Source organism: Cololabis saira, chromosome 21, assembly GCF_033807715.1.
Source record: "Cololabis saira isolate AMF1-May2022 chromosome 21, fColSai1.1, whole genome shotgun sequence".
In the NCBI taxonomy this organism is placed as follows: Eukaryota; Metazoa; Chordata; class Actinopteri; order Beloniformes; family Belonidae; genus Cololabis; species Cololabis saira.
The window spans coordinates 8,214,708-8,231,047 of NC_084607.1; the positions used below are offsets into that span (position 1 = coordinate 8,214,708).

At 39.9% G+C, this 16,340-nt stretch overlaps 1 protein-coding gene across 1 annotated transcript; it reads right to left on the bottom strand.

Annotated features, from left to right (window-relative positions):
• Window positions 1–397: 397 nt before the first annotated feature.
• zgc:195001 (uncharacterized protein LOC567531 homolog) lies at window positions 398–16,047 on the bottom strand. Its single transcript, XM_061712311.1, has 5 exons — window positions 15,948–16,047; window positions 5,523–5,549; window positions 5,319–5,381; window positions 1,839–1,978; window positions 398–911 (listed from the first exon to the last, which is right to left on the bottom strand). The coding sequence occupies exons 1-5, from the start codon at window positions 15,961–15,963 to the stop codon at window positions 510–512; spliced, it is 648 nt and encodes a 215-aa protein (XP_061568295.1). The 5' UTR covers window positions 15,964–16,047; the 3' UTR covers window positions 398–509.
• Window positions 16,048–16,340: the final 293 nt, after the last annotated feature.

Sequence of the window (16,340 nt, forward strand, 5' to 3'; positions counted from 1 at the left end):
TATATATATATATATATATATATATATATATATTTTTTTTTTTTTTAATATATATATATTTATATATATATATATATTTTTTTTTATATATATATATATATTTTTTAATATATATATATTTTTATATATATATATATATATATATATATATATATGTATTTTTTTTTAAATTTTAGACAAAGGGGTGAGAGCTACTAAGCTATGCTCACTCCTTTTCGAATATGTCATTTATTTTCGGTTTTTCTGTGCTTTATTATTTTTGCTTCCTGGTAATTGGCATATTTGGAATAAACAGTACAAACAAACAAGTATAAACAAAGTCCCAAGTGTAACAAAATCAAAATAAACGTAACTTTTAATTTTGAAATACATTTAAAGAAATATGAAGTAAAACAGTTAGGCATCTTTAGATATATTATTAACTCAAGGAGCATTTTTCATGCATTGCAGACAGGGTTACAGCTCCCACACTTGATCCCCAAACTTCTTTTTTTTTTTTTTTAAAGACATCATTGATCTTTTTTCCGGATGAGACAGAATGAATTTGTGCCGACCCAGAACGCCGGGAACACTTTCTCCTTGAAGCCGGCCTGGAACCTGTGGATGAGCGTGACCTCCCTCTCGCTGTCCCCTCCCACGGAGAGGAACTGGATGACGCCGGCGGGCTGGTCCACGTACACGCCCATGGTGGGCGTGGACGCCAGCGTCACGTCCACGTTCTCGCTGTTGTGCCAGACCTGGTAGCAGGAGCCGCACCAGCCCACGCCCCAGGAGCCGCCGTTCTCCCCGATGCCGCAGGGATCCGGGCCCTTCCGGGGCGCGCTCTCCGACACCAGCCCGATCACCACCCAGCCCTCGTAGTCCACCTCCCAGTAGCCGCGCTGGCCCTGCAGCCCCTGCTTGCTCAGCACCTGGAAGGAGACACGTCATCACGTATTCAGTGATCTGGGGATCCAGATGTTTCTATCACAGACACTCAACCTTGTTTGGACAACAAACATGGTTGTTTCCTTATGTCCTATAACTTGATATTTATTATATTGCCCGTCAGAGGTGTCAAGTAACGAAGTACAAATACTTCGTTACCTTACTTAAGTAGAAATTTTGGTTATCTATACTTCACTGGAGTAATTATTTTTCAGACAACTTTTTACTTTTACTCCTTACATTTTCACGCAATTATCTGTACTTTTTACTCCTTACATTTTAAAAACAGCCTCGTTACTCTATTTCATTTCGGCCTTTAAAAAAAACTATCCAGTTAAATTGCTCCATCCGGATAGAGTGAATTTGGTTTTGGTTGTTTCAGATGTTCTTGTCCAGTTTTGTTCTTACATCCGTTCCCTCAGATTCCTGCAACTAAACTTGGATGTACATTCCAATAAAGGTTAGGATAAATGATAACATGCCTCTGAAGTTTGACATTTTGCACCATTACAATACTTATAGGTAACTAGTCATCATATCTCCTGCTCTCTGAAACACATGTTAATGCTCAATAGTACACATATATGGTTCTTTAATATATTTGCATTATACTAAGATGCATTCATTTTCAATGGCTTTTGTCCTTAATGGCTTTTTTCCCCCTTACATTACTTTTACTTTTATACTTTAAGTAGTTTTGAAACCAGTACTTTTATACTTTTACTTGAGTAAAAAACTTGAGTTGATACTTCAACTTCTACAGGAGTATTTTTAAACTCTAGTATCTATACTTCTACCTGAGTAATGAATGTGAATACTTTTGACACCCCTGTCAATATCTCAAATACACCTAAATAAAGAGGGTGTGTTAGTTTGAATGATTTGATTCGATGGTCACCTAACTGTCCTACCTGTGGAGAGTGCTCATATCGCTCTGGCCTGTTGGGGTAAGGACAGACAGCGTCCGAGGTTCGAGCCACCTTGGAGCCTCCCTCAGAAATCCACAACAGCTTCTGTGCAGTTTTATCATCCAGGGACACGGGGAGCCAGTCTGGAGGAGTTACCAGGGAAGACAAGCAGAGGACAGCAAAGTGAGCAAAGAAATGAGTCTGTTTTAACACATCAATGATCGAGAATTTAATATCTCCATTTTCAAATTTGACTTTGACCCAGACAGTCGTGAATTTAGCTTAGAGTTTTACTGAGCTGCAGAAAGATAAGCGCTTGTGTCCTCATCTTAACCTGTCCTAAAGCAACCTTTGATACGAGCAGAGGTGGGTAGTAACGAGTTATATTTACTCCCTTACATTTACTTGAGTAAGTTTTGGGAAATTTTGTACTTTTAGGAGTAGTTTTGAATCACTATACTTTTTACTTTTACTTGAGTAGATTTGTGAAGAAGAAACTGTTACTCTTACTCCGCTACATTAGGCTACGTTGATCTGTTACTTTTCTTTTATCCCTTTCATCCACATACGCGTCAATCTCATGAGATCACTGGCTGATTCTTTTGGAAAAATGTTTGTTTTTGCACGTTTTGTCACATTTACAGACTCAAACACACACAGAGTTTCTATGAGTTCATGTTTGTTCTAGTTCTGCCCAGTTAAAAAAGAAAAGTACAAAGGCTTGAAATTTTGTGCTACTTGTGCTTAATTTATTTTTTTTATTCTGTTATTATTTTATTTATTTTATTATTTATTAAAGTACTTGAATTAACTTTAAGATTATTTTAATTTAAGCATTTTTTTTATTTTTTATTAATTCTAATTTATTTTATTATTTCATTGATTTAATTTGCCTGAAGATGATTATTTTGTACTTTTGTCTGTTTGCATGGTTGTGTTAAAAAAATAAATCAGACGTTACTCAACAGTTACTCAGTACTTGACTAGTTTTTTCACCAAGTACGTTTTTACTTTTACTCAAGTTATTATTTGGATGACTACTTTTTACTTCTACTTGAGTCATATTATTCTGAAGTAACAGTAATTTTACTTGAGTACAATTTTTGCCTCCTCTACCCACCTCTGGATACGAGTAGGAGTCTGTAACATTTCTCCACCCTCGCCCGGGCCGTCCCCACATATTTAACATGCCAACATGTCGTCTGAGAGAAATCCTGCTTCCTGCACGTTTGAGCTGGATCACCAAAAAGAAGAAGAAGAAGAAGAAGAAATCCGGCAACAAGTGGAGATGCTGATCCAAGAGCAGAGATCTGCTGAAGACGCTGTAACAGTTTTATTCAGCAAAGTAATCAGTATTTTAAGTTTGTCGTCCCTTTAATCCTAGAAGTTCTTGTAGATACTCCGGCTCAAATAAACTTGAATGGTCGTCAAATTCAAACGCTTCAGTCAGATACAGAAATCAGCTGAATATTCAGCCCTGTCATGTGGAAGTGCATTAATGATAAATGTCTGTGGATCCCCCCAGAGTCATGACAAGTCTGTTCTGGATCCAGTAAGACGATCAAAGCGGATCACAGAGCATCATAATGTCAGACTTGGTCAGTTTTCAGACTGCCTTCCTCTTTCCTCTCGTCCCACCAGCTGCCACTCAACATTTATTACACGGATCAAAGCATTTCCAGCGGCTTTGTCTCCCTGTAAACGTCAGAATGACATGACCTCAGTAATGGATGAAGAAATATGGCTTTGAAGTAACCAGTAGTAGCAGAAATGCTCTTGGTATTAAACACCGAACAGAGAACTTGCTGAGAAACGATAACAGCTGCTGCGGGAGAACCACGGCGGATGGAAACACACAGTGATGTGCACGTCACAGACGGGAGGAAAGTCTGCGGCTGCACAGCTCTCAGCACCAAGGCCAAACAGTTCCTCTTGTATTATCGCCGCTCTCCCCGAGCTCTCTGCTATGCAGAGTCATGTGATAAATCTTTTAGATTTAGCCGTCAGGCCCTCGCTTCGCCTTTCTCCCTTCGCACATTTTAACTCTCTCTTTTGAATCTTCAGCTGTCTGGTGGGTTTTGCAAGGCTGTTTTTGTCGTCACTGCTTCGTTTTTTGGACTGTTTCTATATGAAATGTTACACCTTTCTATTATGCATCACTGCAAATGCTCTGATTTTTGAATTAAAATAAACAAAAGGAGAACAAAAATTTTCCCATAATCAATTACTTCACATTAAAACTTCATCTACAATTTAAGTTACTGAGTGATACGCTGGAGCAGGGGTCTGCAACCCAAAATGTTGAAAGAGCCATATTGGACCAAAAACACAAAAAACAAATATGTCTGGAGCCGCAAAAAATGAAGAGTCTTGTCTAAGCCTTAGAATGAAGGCAACACATGCTGCATGTTTCTATATTAGTTAGAACTGGGGGGAGATTTTTTTTCATTGTGCACTTCGAGAAAAAAGTCGAAATGTCGAGAAAAAAATTGAAATTTCAAAAAAAAAAAGTCCAAATGTCGAGATTAATGTTGAAGTACAATCTTGAGAAAAAAGTCGAAATGTCGAGATTAAAAAGGAAGGGGAAAAGGAATAAAAAAGATAAAAAAAGGAAAAAAAAGAAAAAAGGAAAGAAAAAACAAAAAGAGAAAAAAAGGAAGAAAAAAGAAGAAAAAAGGAAAAAAAGAAAAAAAAGAAAAAAAATTTGGACCAAAAACACAAAAAACAAATATGTCTGGAGCCGCAAAAAATGAAAAGTCTTGTATCAGCCTTAGAATGAAGGCAACACGTGCTGCATGTTTCTATATTAGTTAGAACTGGGGGAAGATTTTTTTTTTTCATTATGCACTTCAAGAAAAAAGTCAAAATGTTGAGAAAAAAGTTGAAATGTCAAGAAAAAAGTCGAAATGTCAAGAAAAAAGTCGAAATGTCGAGAAAAAAGTCGAAATGTCAAGAAAAACGTCAAAATTTCGAGATTAATGTTGAAGTACAATCTCGAGAAAAAAGTTGAAATGTTGAGAAAAAAGTCAAAATGTCGATAAAAAAGTCCAAATATAGAGAAATAGGTTGAAATGTCGAGATTAAAAAAAGAAGAAAAAAAAGAAGAAAAAAAGAGAAGAAAAGGAAAAAAAAATTGAAAAAAGACAAAATAAGGAAAAAAAAGAAAAAAAGAAGAAAAAAAAGGAAAAAAAGAAGAAAAAAAGGTCAAACATTTTTTGAGAAAGCTCCAGGAGCCACTAGGGCGGCGCTAAAGAGCCGCATGCGGCGGCTCTAGAGCCGCGGGTTGCCGACCTCTGCTCTGGAGTGTGTTTGGTCTGATATTACTATGTGTGTGGTACTTGTGTGCAGAAATCAGAGTCTGTATTATTTAATAAAGATGCTGCTACAGATGAGTGATGGTGTACTTTACTTAACTCTGAAATGCATATATAAATTTCAAAGGCCGTGTGTATGTGATTATTTCAAAGTCTTAGGCGGAGTTACATTTCATGAAGTCAGCTCTGGTAGTCGGTTCAGGGATATTTGGCTCATATGACTGCAGGGTTTCTAAAGAAAGATGAAAGACACGCGTTAGACTGTAACGAGAGCATATTATACGTAATTCAAACGACAGTAATGCTCAGAGGATCTCATCTTTTGCTGATTTACAGGGGCCTTTCTAGAGCAGGGCTCCCTGCTGCTCTTTACCTTCTGGAGTGCTGCTGCCTTTTCTTCCTGCAAAAGAAAAAGAGGAAAAGTGTGATTTCCTGTCATCCGCCTCAGACCCCGTGCAGAGAATTACAGTTCCTGCTCAGGGATTCTTCTCACATCGGCTTATGTGACAGAGAACTGAAATGCACTCAAGGTGGCTCTGCTGGTTTCTTTAAACCTTTTCATCTCCCTGCGGGCCGCTCGTTCATCACAGCGGCTGCTGGGGCCACTCATCTGCGCTAAATCACCACAGGTGATTTACTGAACTGTGTAGATCACAGGCGTGTGTGTGTGCGTGTGTGTTTGTGTGTGTGTTTGTGTGTTTGTGTGTGCAATGTCAAGTCTGCGTGGGTTCATGACGCGACCTCCAAGCAGAGGTGTCAAGTAACGAAGTACAAATACTTCGTTACCTTACTTAAGTAGAAATTTTGGTTATCTATACTTCATTGGAGTAATTATTTTTCAGACGACTTTTTACTTTTACTCCTTACATTTTCACGCAATTATCTGTACTTTTTACTCCTTACATTTTAAAAACAGCCTCGTTACTCTATTTCATTTCGGCCTTTAAAAAACAACTATCCAGTTAAATTGCTCCATCTGGATAGAGTGAATTTGGTTGTGGTTGTTTCAGATGTTCTTGTCCAGTTTTGTTCTTATCCGTTCCCTCAGATTCCCGCAACTAAACTTGGATGTACATTCCAATAAAGGTTAGGATAAATGATAACATGCCTCTGAAGTTTGACTTTTTGCACCATTACAATACTTATAGGCAACTAGTCATCATATCTCCTGCTCTCTGAAACACATAATGCTCAATAGTACACATATATCGTTCTTTAATATATTTGCATTCATTTTCAATGGCTTTTGTCCTTAATGGCTTTTTTCCCCCTTACATTACTTTTACTTTTATACTTTAAGTAGTTTTGAAACCAGTACTTTTATACTTTTACTGGAGTAAAAAACTTGAGTTTATATTTCAACTTCTACAGGAGTATTTTTAAACTCTAGTATCTATACTTCTACCTGAGTAATGAATGTGAATATTTTTGACACCTCTGGTCACAGACGCAGGTTCTAGGGGGCGGGGCCAGATATTCACCTCCACCTGCCCATTTCCATGACATGTGCCTCTTTTGAAATGTTGAAGCAAATGCTTGATGCAAAGATGGGGAGGCAGATGTCAGTATCATTGAAGCATTCCCGAACGAAGGGACCAGTTGTGATGGGGCTGAATTCTTCTCCTGTTTGTCACTTCAGGCAAACTAATATGTGCTCTCAAGCTCAGAAAATGTTATTTTTCCACTATATGTCCCACTCAATGTTCCTAGTTTAGTTTAGTTTATTTTCGGTCATGACACAAAAAAAAAGAATAAAAATGACAGCAAGAAAAAGAATACACTGTTCAAAAAAAACATTAGAAAAAAGTTTCCAATATACAAATAAACAAATAACATCTAGACCGAAAAAGGTGAAGGCTGAAGCAAAGCTTATTATTTGCCTACCCTCAAAAAGATTAATTAAATTAATGAAATAAAAGCAAGAAAGACTGCCAGTAAAACAAATTGCCTCCACGGGGATAACAAAAATTCCTCAAGAAATAAAAAAGATTTTTAAAATAAAGGTCTACATGTTACCTTCATCCTTAAAAAATCAAATCAAATCACCAATTAAATAAATACCTAAATCAACATAGCAAGCATCACCACTCATTAATTTGATATAAGGAAATCATCCTTCTTTTCAGTGTTTTTTTAAATAAGGTTAAGGTTCTACATAATTTCAAATCCCTATCCAACTTATTCCATACTTCTATATCCTATAATTTAATAATTTTCAAGAAAACAATCCAAAAATGTAACTACATTCTTATTTGTAAGCTTCACTTTACCTGGAAGCATCTATGTAAATTTAAACATTTAGCTTTTTCTTTTCTTTTAAGGTTTTTTTTTATCAGTAATGTGATGAATGCAGTCGGGGTGCGAGCAAATCAGTGCAGGATGTCAGCATGAAATAATTCAGGTTACAGACTTCAGCAGGGAAAGCCACGCGTCCAGAATAAAACCATCCAGTCAAAGCATTCATCAGAAACAACGCCGGCATCGGGAAAAGCTGTAAATAATAGAGGATAGATTTTTTCCTCCTTTCTTTTTCTTTTCAACGTGTGTGTGAGCAAGAGTGAGAGAGACTGCGATCACGGAAAAAAGCCTTTGCAGCAGAAATTTCTTCAAACATTAATTGTCCATTCATGCGTTGTTTTATTTAGTTTCAACTCATGTCAAGTATAAACAATCAATCTTGATAAATTAACCCATTATTTTAAGTTAAAAATCTTTATTTCTTAGGTCAATATTAAATATTAATAATGGATGATACTCAATTTTTGTGAGTATCTCTTATATACTCGGAGAGTATGGGGTCCGGGGCCCTCTACTAAGGGCTGTCCGGTCTCTGTATGATCGGAGCAGGAGTCTGGTTCGCATTGCCGGCAGTAAGTCAGACTTGTTCCCGGTGCATGTTGGACTCCGGCAGGGCTGCCCTTTGTCACCGGTCCTGTTCATAATTTTTATGTACAGGATTTCTAGGCGCAGCCAGGGGCCGGAGGGGATCCGGTTTGGGAACCTCAGGATTTCATCTCTGCTTTTTGCGGATGATGTTGTCCTGTTGGCTTCATCGGACCGGGACCTCCAGCATGTGCCGGGGCGGTTTGAGGCCGAGTGCGACGCGGCTGGGATGAAAATCAGCACCTCCAAGACCGAGGCCATGGTTCTCCACCGGAAAAGGGTGGCATGCCTTCTCCGGGTGGGTGGAGAAGTCCTGCCTCAGGTGGAGGAGTTCAAGTATCTCGGGGTCTTGTTCACGAGTGAGGGAACAATGGAGCGTGAGATTGACAGACGGATCGGTGCAGCGTCCACAGTTATGCGGTCGATGTACCGGACCGTCGTGGTAAAGAGGGAGCTGAGTCGAAAGGCGAAGCTCTCGATTTACCGGTCAATCTACGCCCCTACCCTCACCTATGGTCATGAACTTTGGGTAGTGACCGAAAGGACAAGATCGCGGATACAAGCGGCCGAGATGAGTTTCCTCCGCAGGCTGGCTGGACGCTCCCTTAGAGATAGGGTGAGGAGTTCGGTCACCCGGGAGGAGCTCGGAGTCGAGCCGCTGCTCCTTCACATTGAGAGGAGCCAGCTGAGGTGGCTTGGACATCTGTATCGGATCCTCCTGGACGCCTCCCTAGGGAGGTGTTCCAGGCATGTCCCTCCCTAGGGAGGTGTTCCAGGCATGTCCCTCCTCCCTAGGGAGGTGTTCCAGGCATGTCCCTCCTCCCTAGGGAGGTGTTCCAGGCATGTCCCTCCTCCCTAGGGAGGTGTTCCAGGCTTGTCCCACCGGGAGGAGACCCCGGGGAAGACCCAGGACACGCTGGAGAGACTATGTCTCTCGGCTGGCCTGGGAACGCCTCGGACTCCCCCCGGAAGAGATGGAGGAAGAGCTGGAGGAAGAGATGGAGGAAGTGTCTGGGGTGAAGGAAGTCTGGGCATCTCTGTTGAGTCTGCTGCCCCCACGACCCGGGAACTGTTAAGCGGCGGACGATGGATGGATGGATATCTCTTATAAGTATCTCTTATGTCATGTTGTCATTTTAAAGGCCATCTGTGAGTCAGTTTATGCAGCGCTAAACTAATAAAATCTGACTGTAACCGACAATTAAAGTTAATTTTTTTGCCAATATTTTCCACTGTGAAGTGTTTTTTCACTACTGGATGCCCTACATTTCCTCCAGGATTAATAAAGCGTCCGTCCGTCCGTCCGTCCGTCCGTCCGTCCGTCCGTCCATCTATCTATCTATCTATCTATCTATCCATCCATCCATCCATCTATCAGGTATTTGTCAGGTAACATCATGGTCTGTCTCTAGAAATCATGATTGCCAAAAAAAACTAAACATATTTGGTTATTTAAAAAAAGTGTTACCAGAATGTTCTCATTAGGCCAGGCTTTTCACAAATATATATTTTAGTTACACGTATTGGTGTTTTAATCGTGTGTTTGGTAATAACATCCATTACTCTTTCATCAGTGGATCCTGATGAAAGACAAGTAGAAGGACAGACTGAAGGTCGTGGACTCGTCTGACTCACCTCTCTCTTTGCTCTGTTTCATGCAAGAAGACAACAGGTGAGACGGAGATGATAATAAAAAGTCTTGAGGAGAGTTCGGGGAGGCTACGAGAGGAATAAAATTAGAAGTGAGATATGTGGAGGAATGCCACACGGAAATTAGATTCATCCTCAAATGTGTGAGTCGTGTTGGGCGCCTATCTCAGAGGAGAAGAGAACACCTCAGGTGGAGCGAGTGAGACGGATGATGAGTGTGGAGTGGGCGGTAAGTTGGATGACTGAAAATATGCGAGATGTCTCTGTCTGGTGTGTGGAAGTGAAACCTCCTGCGGCCGGCTGTCCTTGCTTGCCAGGATCAGCATGAAAGCCCCCGCAGGGATAAACAGATACACAAAAAGACTGATGAGTTGACGCTGCGGCGGCGGAGACATCGCTGCCACAGAAGGGGGGGTGCAGGACGGAGGTGAAGCGATGAATACATTCAAAGGCAGCGGGCCCATAAACATGACGCCTCGTAAATCAAGCCGGGAATAATGGAGGGATGCTGGAGCGAGGCCGCGCCTCAGGAGGATCTACGGGAACGAAATCTGTTTTAAAAGATGAAGGATTTCTGTCTGCCGGATTTTGGAGCGGATAGGGATGGGCGGTATGGACTAAAAAATGTATCACGATCATTTCTGGCATTTATCCCGATAACGATAAAAATGACGATTAAAAAAAATACCAATTCAACTCCACCTTTGTAACTATAAATCTATCACCACATTCAGTCTTTGGAGCCAAAACACTGCTCTAAAAGAATAATAAATGCTACTAAACTACACCAATGGGAATTTATCTTTCTTTCTTTCTTTCTTTCTTTCTTTCTTTCTTTCTTTCTTTCTTTCTTTCTTTCTTTCTTTCTTTCTTTCTTTCTTTCTTTCTTTCTTTCTTTCTTTCTTTCTTTCTTTCTTTCTTTCTGGCTCATTTCCTTCCTTCCTTCCTTCCTTCCTTCCTTCCTTCCTTCCTTCCTTCCTTCCTTCCTTCCTTCCTTCCTTCCTCCTTCCTTCTTTCCTTCCTCCCTCCCTCCCTCCTTCCTTCCTCCTTCCTTCCTTCCTTCCTTCCTTCCTTCCTTCCTTCCTTCCTTCCTTCCTTCCTTCCCCCTTCTTTCCTTCTTTCCTCCTTCCTTCCTTCCTTCCTTCCTTCCTTCCTTCCTTCCTTCCTTCCTTCCTTCCTTCCTTCCTTCCTTCCTTCCTTCCTTCCTTCCTTCCTTCCTTCCTTCCTTTTTCCCTTCCTTCCTTCCTTCCTTCCTTCCTTCCTTCCTTCCTTCCTTCCTTCCTTCCTTCCTTCCTTCCTTCCTTCCTTATTTTCTTCCTTCCTTCCTTCCTTCCTTCCTTCCTTCCTTCCTTATTTTCTTCCTTCCTTCCTTCCTTCCTTCCTTCCTTCCTTCCTTCCTTCCTTATTTTCTTCCTTCCTTCCTTCCTTCCTTCCTTCCTTCCTTCCTTCCTTCCTTATTTTCTTCCTTCCTTCCTTCCTTCCTTCCTTCCTTCCTTCCTTCCTTATTTTCTTCCTTCCTTCCTTCCTTCCTTCCTTATTTTCTTCCTTCCTTCCTTCCTTCCTTCCTTCCTTCCTTCCTTCCTTCCTTCCTTCCTTCCTTCCTTCCTTCCTTCCTTCCTTCCTTCCTTCCTTCCTTCCTTCCTTCCTTCCTTCCTTCCTTCCTTCCTTCCTTCCTTTTTCCCTTCCTTCCTTCCTTCCTTCCTTCCTTCCTTCCTTCCTTCCTTCCTTCCTTCCTTCCTTCCTTCCTTCCTTCCTTCCTTCCTTATTTTCTTCCTTCCTTCCTTCCTTCCTTCCTTCCTTCCTTCCTTATTTTCTTCCTTCCTTCCTTCCTTCCTTCCTTCCTTCCTTCCTTCCTTATTTTCTTCCTTCCTTCCTTCCTTATTTTCTTCCTTCCTTCCTTCCTTCCTTCCTTCCTTCCTTCCTTCCTTCCTTCCTTCCTTCCTTCCTTCCTTCCTTCCTTCCTTCCTTCCTTATTTTCTTCCTTCCTTCCTTCCTTCCTTCCTTATTTTCTTCCTTCCTTCCTTCCTTCCTTCCTTCCTTCCTTCCTTCCTTCCTTCCTTCCTTCCTTCCTTCCTTCCTTCCTTCCTTCCTTCCTTCCTTCCTTCCTTCCTTCCTTCCTTCCTTCCTTCCTTCACGTACGTTGTGTGTGGATTTAACACAGAACCATAAATCATCTTTACACAAAAACGTCATCAACGGGAATTTATCATTTTTACCGCGAGATGACAAATTCTTATTGTGAGGAATTTTTTTGACGGTTTATCGTGAACGGTAAAATATCGCCCATTCCTAATCCATGCCGACGTCTGTCTGTCTGTCTGCACGTCTGAGCGTCTCAGAAAGGTCAGCTGTCGAGCTCACGGCGCCTCATGGGAACTGTTTGTTTTGGACGGGGTGCAAGGCAGATTTTTTCCTTTCCCAGATTCCTTTCGCGAGCAAAATTATCTGTGCAGATCAGGTTCAGAACAATCCACTGAGACAGCAGGATAGGATGCTGGTGGGATCAGAGGGAGGCAGACGGACATCCAGGCCCATTCCTCCAGTGGGCATCAGGTGTCACGGCTTCCTGGCTGGAAGCCCGACGGGTGACGAGCATGGGATGAAGATGGGAGACATGTAAAACCGCTGGGAAAAGGAAGAATCAAGGGCGTAGGTTTGGTCTCAACATTGGTAGGGACGATATAACAGCATAACCTGCATGTACTTTTTGCTGGGGACGGGACATTAATAAGACCAAACAGATTGGGTGAACGGGGGTCAGGGCTACATTTGTCACAAATATCAACCTAATTAATTGATAGGCTAAATGATCAATGCAAAATAAATCTGTATTGACTTATACTAACTTTCATGTGTATTGGTTCACCTGATACACGGTTCCATTCAAACCTTTGTTTTCAAAAACTACTAAAGAAACATTTTGAAAACTTCCAGAATATTCCAGGATTTTGTTAGCAATTTAAATTGCAATATTTGAACATAATTTAAATTATATTAACATACACAATAAATACAAACTTATTAATAATCTCTTTACTACTACTTAACCTATATATGGAACTATATGCTAGCCTACATTGTCCTTCACCACAAGAGTAATACATTGCTTTAATTGGTTGTCTCTTTCACCTTCTTTTCTACGATGGAGTATTAGGGCCAAACTAAGACAAAAAAAAAATTGGAAATTACGAGAATAAAGTCATAAAATTACGAGAATAAAGTCAAAACCTAATGTTGCGAGAATAAAGTTGTAATATTACGAGAATAAAGTCGTAATATTACGAGAATAAAGTCATAAAGTTACGAGAATAAAGTCAAAACCTAATGTTGCGAGAATAAAGTTGTAATATTACGAGAATAAAGTCGTAATATTACGAGAATAAAGTCATAATATTAGGAGAATAAAGTCGTAATATTACGAGAATAAAGTCATAGCCTAATGTTGCGAGAATAAAGTCGTAATATTACGACTTTATTCTCGTAATTTCAATTTTTTTTTGTCTTGGTTTGGCCCTAATATTCCGTCGTACTTTTCCCTTATCTTCCTCTCTAAAATGCATCAGTGGGTCGAGCAATTATGGAAAAAATGGTCAAGTCATCAGCCAATCAAACGTGCGCTTGAGGGAAAAAAATAGACCGGCAAATTCAGCAAGTGAAAAGGAGTAAATGTAAGTCTGTACATAATGAAAATAATTCACTTAATAATGGTAGGGTCAATTCTACCCTTACAACATTTGGGAAGACAATTTAAATTACCTTTATATCTGAACTCATTATATAATGCAAATAAGGTTGCTTAAAAGTTGGTGGGGACAATTTGAGCCTCCTGAAAAGTTGTTAGTGTTATGTCCCTACCGTCCCTATGCAAACCTACGCCCTTGGGAAGAAGGACTCAAGAAAAGGTTGGATTCTGAATCCTCACAAAAGAGGACTTCCAAAAGTTTCCAAGTTGGATTTTCACAATCAGTCACAATCACTTGGGTTGGGTGTATCTAAAAGCCAAGAGCAGCAGCTGATCACATGTCTGCTTATTTATTCACTTCACGGAGACAAAGTAAACTTGGTATGATTAATTTGTAAAGGAGACTTCAAAGTGCTCCGAGTGACATCACGCTACAACCAAGCAGCTGCAAGTAACGCTGGGCAGATTTCCCAGATCATCACTGGGAAAACCAGGGACAGGAAAAGGCAGAAGCTCAACGTTTCCCAGAGGTGTCAAAAGTATTCACATTCATTACTCAGGTAGAAGTATAGATACTAGAGTTTAAAAATACTCCTGTAGAAGTTGAAGAATCAACTCAAGATTTCTACTCAAGTAAAAGTATAAAAGTACTGGTTTCAAAACTACTTAAAGTATAAAAGTAAAAGTAATGTAAGGGGGAAAAAGTAATTAAGGACAAAAGCCATTGAAAATGAATGCATCTTAGTATAATGCAAATATATTAAAGAACCATATATGTGTACTATTGAGCATTAACATGTGTTTCAGAGGGCAGGAGATATGATGACTTGTTGCCTATAAGTATTGTAATGGTGCAAAAAGTCAAACTTCAGAGGCATGTTATCATTTATCCTAACCTTTATTGGAATGTACATCCAAGTTTAGTTGCAGGAATCTGAGGGAACGGATGTGAGAACAAAACTGGACAAGAACATCTGAAACAACCACAACCAAATTCACTCAATCCGGATGGAGCAATTTAACTGGATAGTTTTTTTTAAAGGCCGAAATGAAATAGAGTAACGAGGCTGTTTTTAAAATGTAAGGAGTAAAAAGTACAGATAATTGCATGAAAATGTAAGGTGTAAAAGTAAAAAGTCGTCTGAAAAATAATTACTCCAGTGAAGTATAGATAACCAAAATTTCTACTTAAGTAAGGTAACGAAATATTTGTACTTTGTTACTTGACACCGCTGACGTTTCCACCTGTAACAAAGAGAAGTAATGAAGCAACGCATGCAGAGACAGGTGAGGGACACCGCAAGAAGGACAGAAACTCTGAAGGTGGACAGAAATACGAGCGATGAAACTTAGACTACAACACCGGAGCACCAGCGGTCGCAGAGATGCTGCTGCGTTGACATGATTAATCCAGGCTGAAGTAAAAACGACGGGGTGCAAGGCGACGAAGGACGCTTGGCCCGGAGACGACTCACAGGGACGGCCAGCATGAGGACACTTAATGACATCTAATAAACACCATTGGATACACATTGTAAACTGGTAGTAAAACACTGTGACGAGCAATAAATCAGGTCTTTACAGCTGCCCAGGCTTAAATCAAGGGGGGAAATCATGCACATATGCTTCTTGTGTTGATTGAATAATTGCTGTTGCAGTCTGAGTTTGAAACTCCAACGTGAGGGGGACACACGATAAGAGAGGAAGGAAAGAAATTAGCCTGTGTTGAAAAAATCGATTTTCTGATTCTAAATCGATTATCATATTCATTCCTAAAAATCGATTTGAATGTCTAAAGATCGATTTTTTTTTTATTACATTTTTTTTTTCTTTTTTATCATCATTACATTTTTTCCTGATGAACTTTAATCCCAGTAGTTTTGAAAACTCTTGAACTAAATTAACTTTTCTTTAGAGAAAATGCTGGACATTTCAGCTTAAATTTCTAAATGTTATATTAGTTCAATGAAGTTCATATTATCTATATTTACTATAGCTTGTTTGGTTTCTCTGTTATCGGACACGGTTTGTCATGAAATACCTGAAAAATGCCGGTGCTTCATGGCAAGCTGTGTGTCTGGTGACAGAATAAATCAGACAAGCTAAAATAATTTGTTTACTGCTTGAGCTGTTGCAATTTCTTTCTTTTTTTGCACTTTAAATGGATATTGAAATGCCTATTTGAGTTATTTATTTCTTAGTTATTTCACAATAATTATTGTTGAATTATTATTTCAATAGTTATTTTACAGTCATATAATCCAGGCAACACTAACCCAAATCAATATCGAATCGAATCAAATCTTGATAATCGATTCTGAATCTTAAGAATCGGAATCTAATCGATTCTTGACATTTGAATCGATACCCAGCTCTAGAAAGAAAACAGTCATTCTGAACTCGTTTAGGAGGAAAAAGTGCAGTTAAAAGTTTCATCCGAGACCATGTGACGAAATGTGATTTCATCATAAACCTCATTACTGAGCAGCATATTTGCGTCTCATCAGTGTCTTTGATGGCGTGAAGCGGTTTCATCCCCCCCACAGGTGCCTGGAAACACTCGGGTCAGACTCGGGTCCTTACCTGCTTTCTTGGGCATGGTGGTGTTGATGTTCAGCTTCGGACGGGGGGGTTCTTGTGACTTTGCTCCTGAGCCCGAGGGTCAGTTTTATTAACCTCTGGATGAGTGGGGAGGGGAAGAGACGAGCGGGGAGGAGGGGGCGCCGGGTTCTGGTCGTATCAGGGAGGAAGGGATGATTCCGTCACACCAAACCTGGGATCAGACTGATGGAGAAGAGCAAGTAGCAGTAGTAGTAGTAGTAGTAGTAGTATATCTGATGGATACACGTGTGTTTGTATACTCATGGACAAAGCAAGCACAAATAATTGCAGATTAATGTAATATAGGATGACATGACAATCTTGACATTTCGACTTTTTTCTCGAAATTTTGACTTTTTTTTCAAGATTGTACTT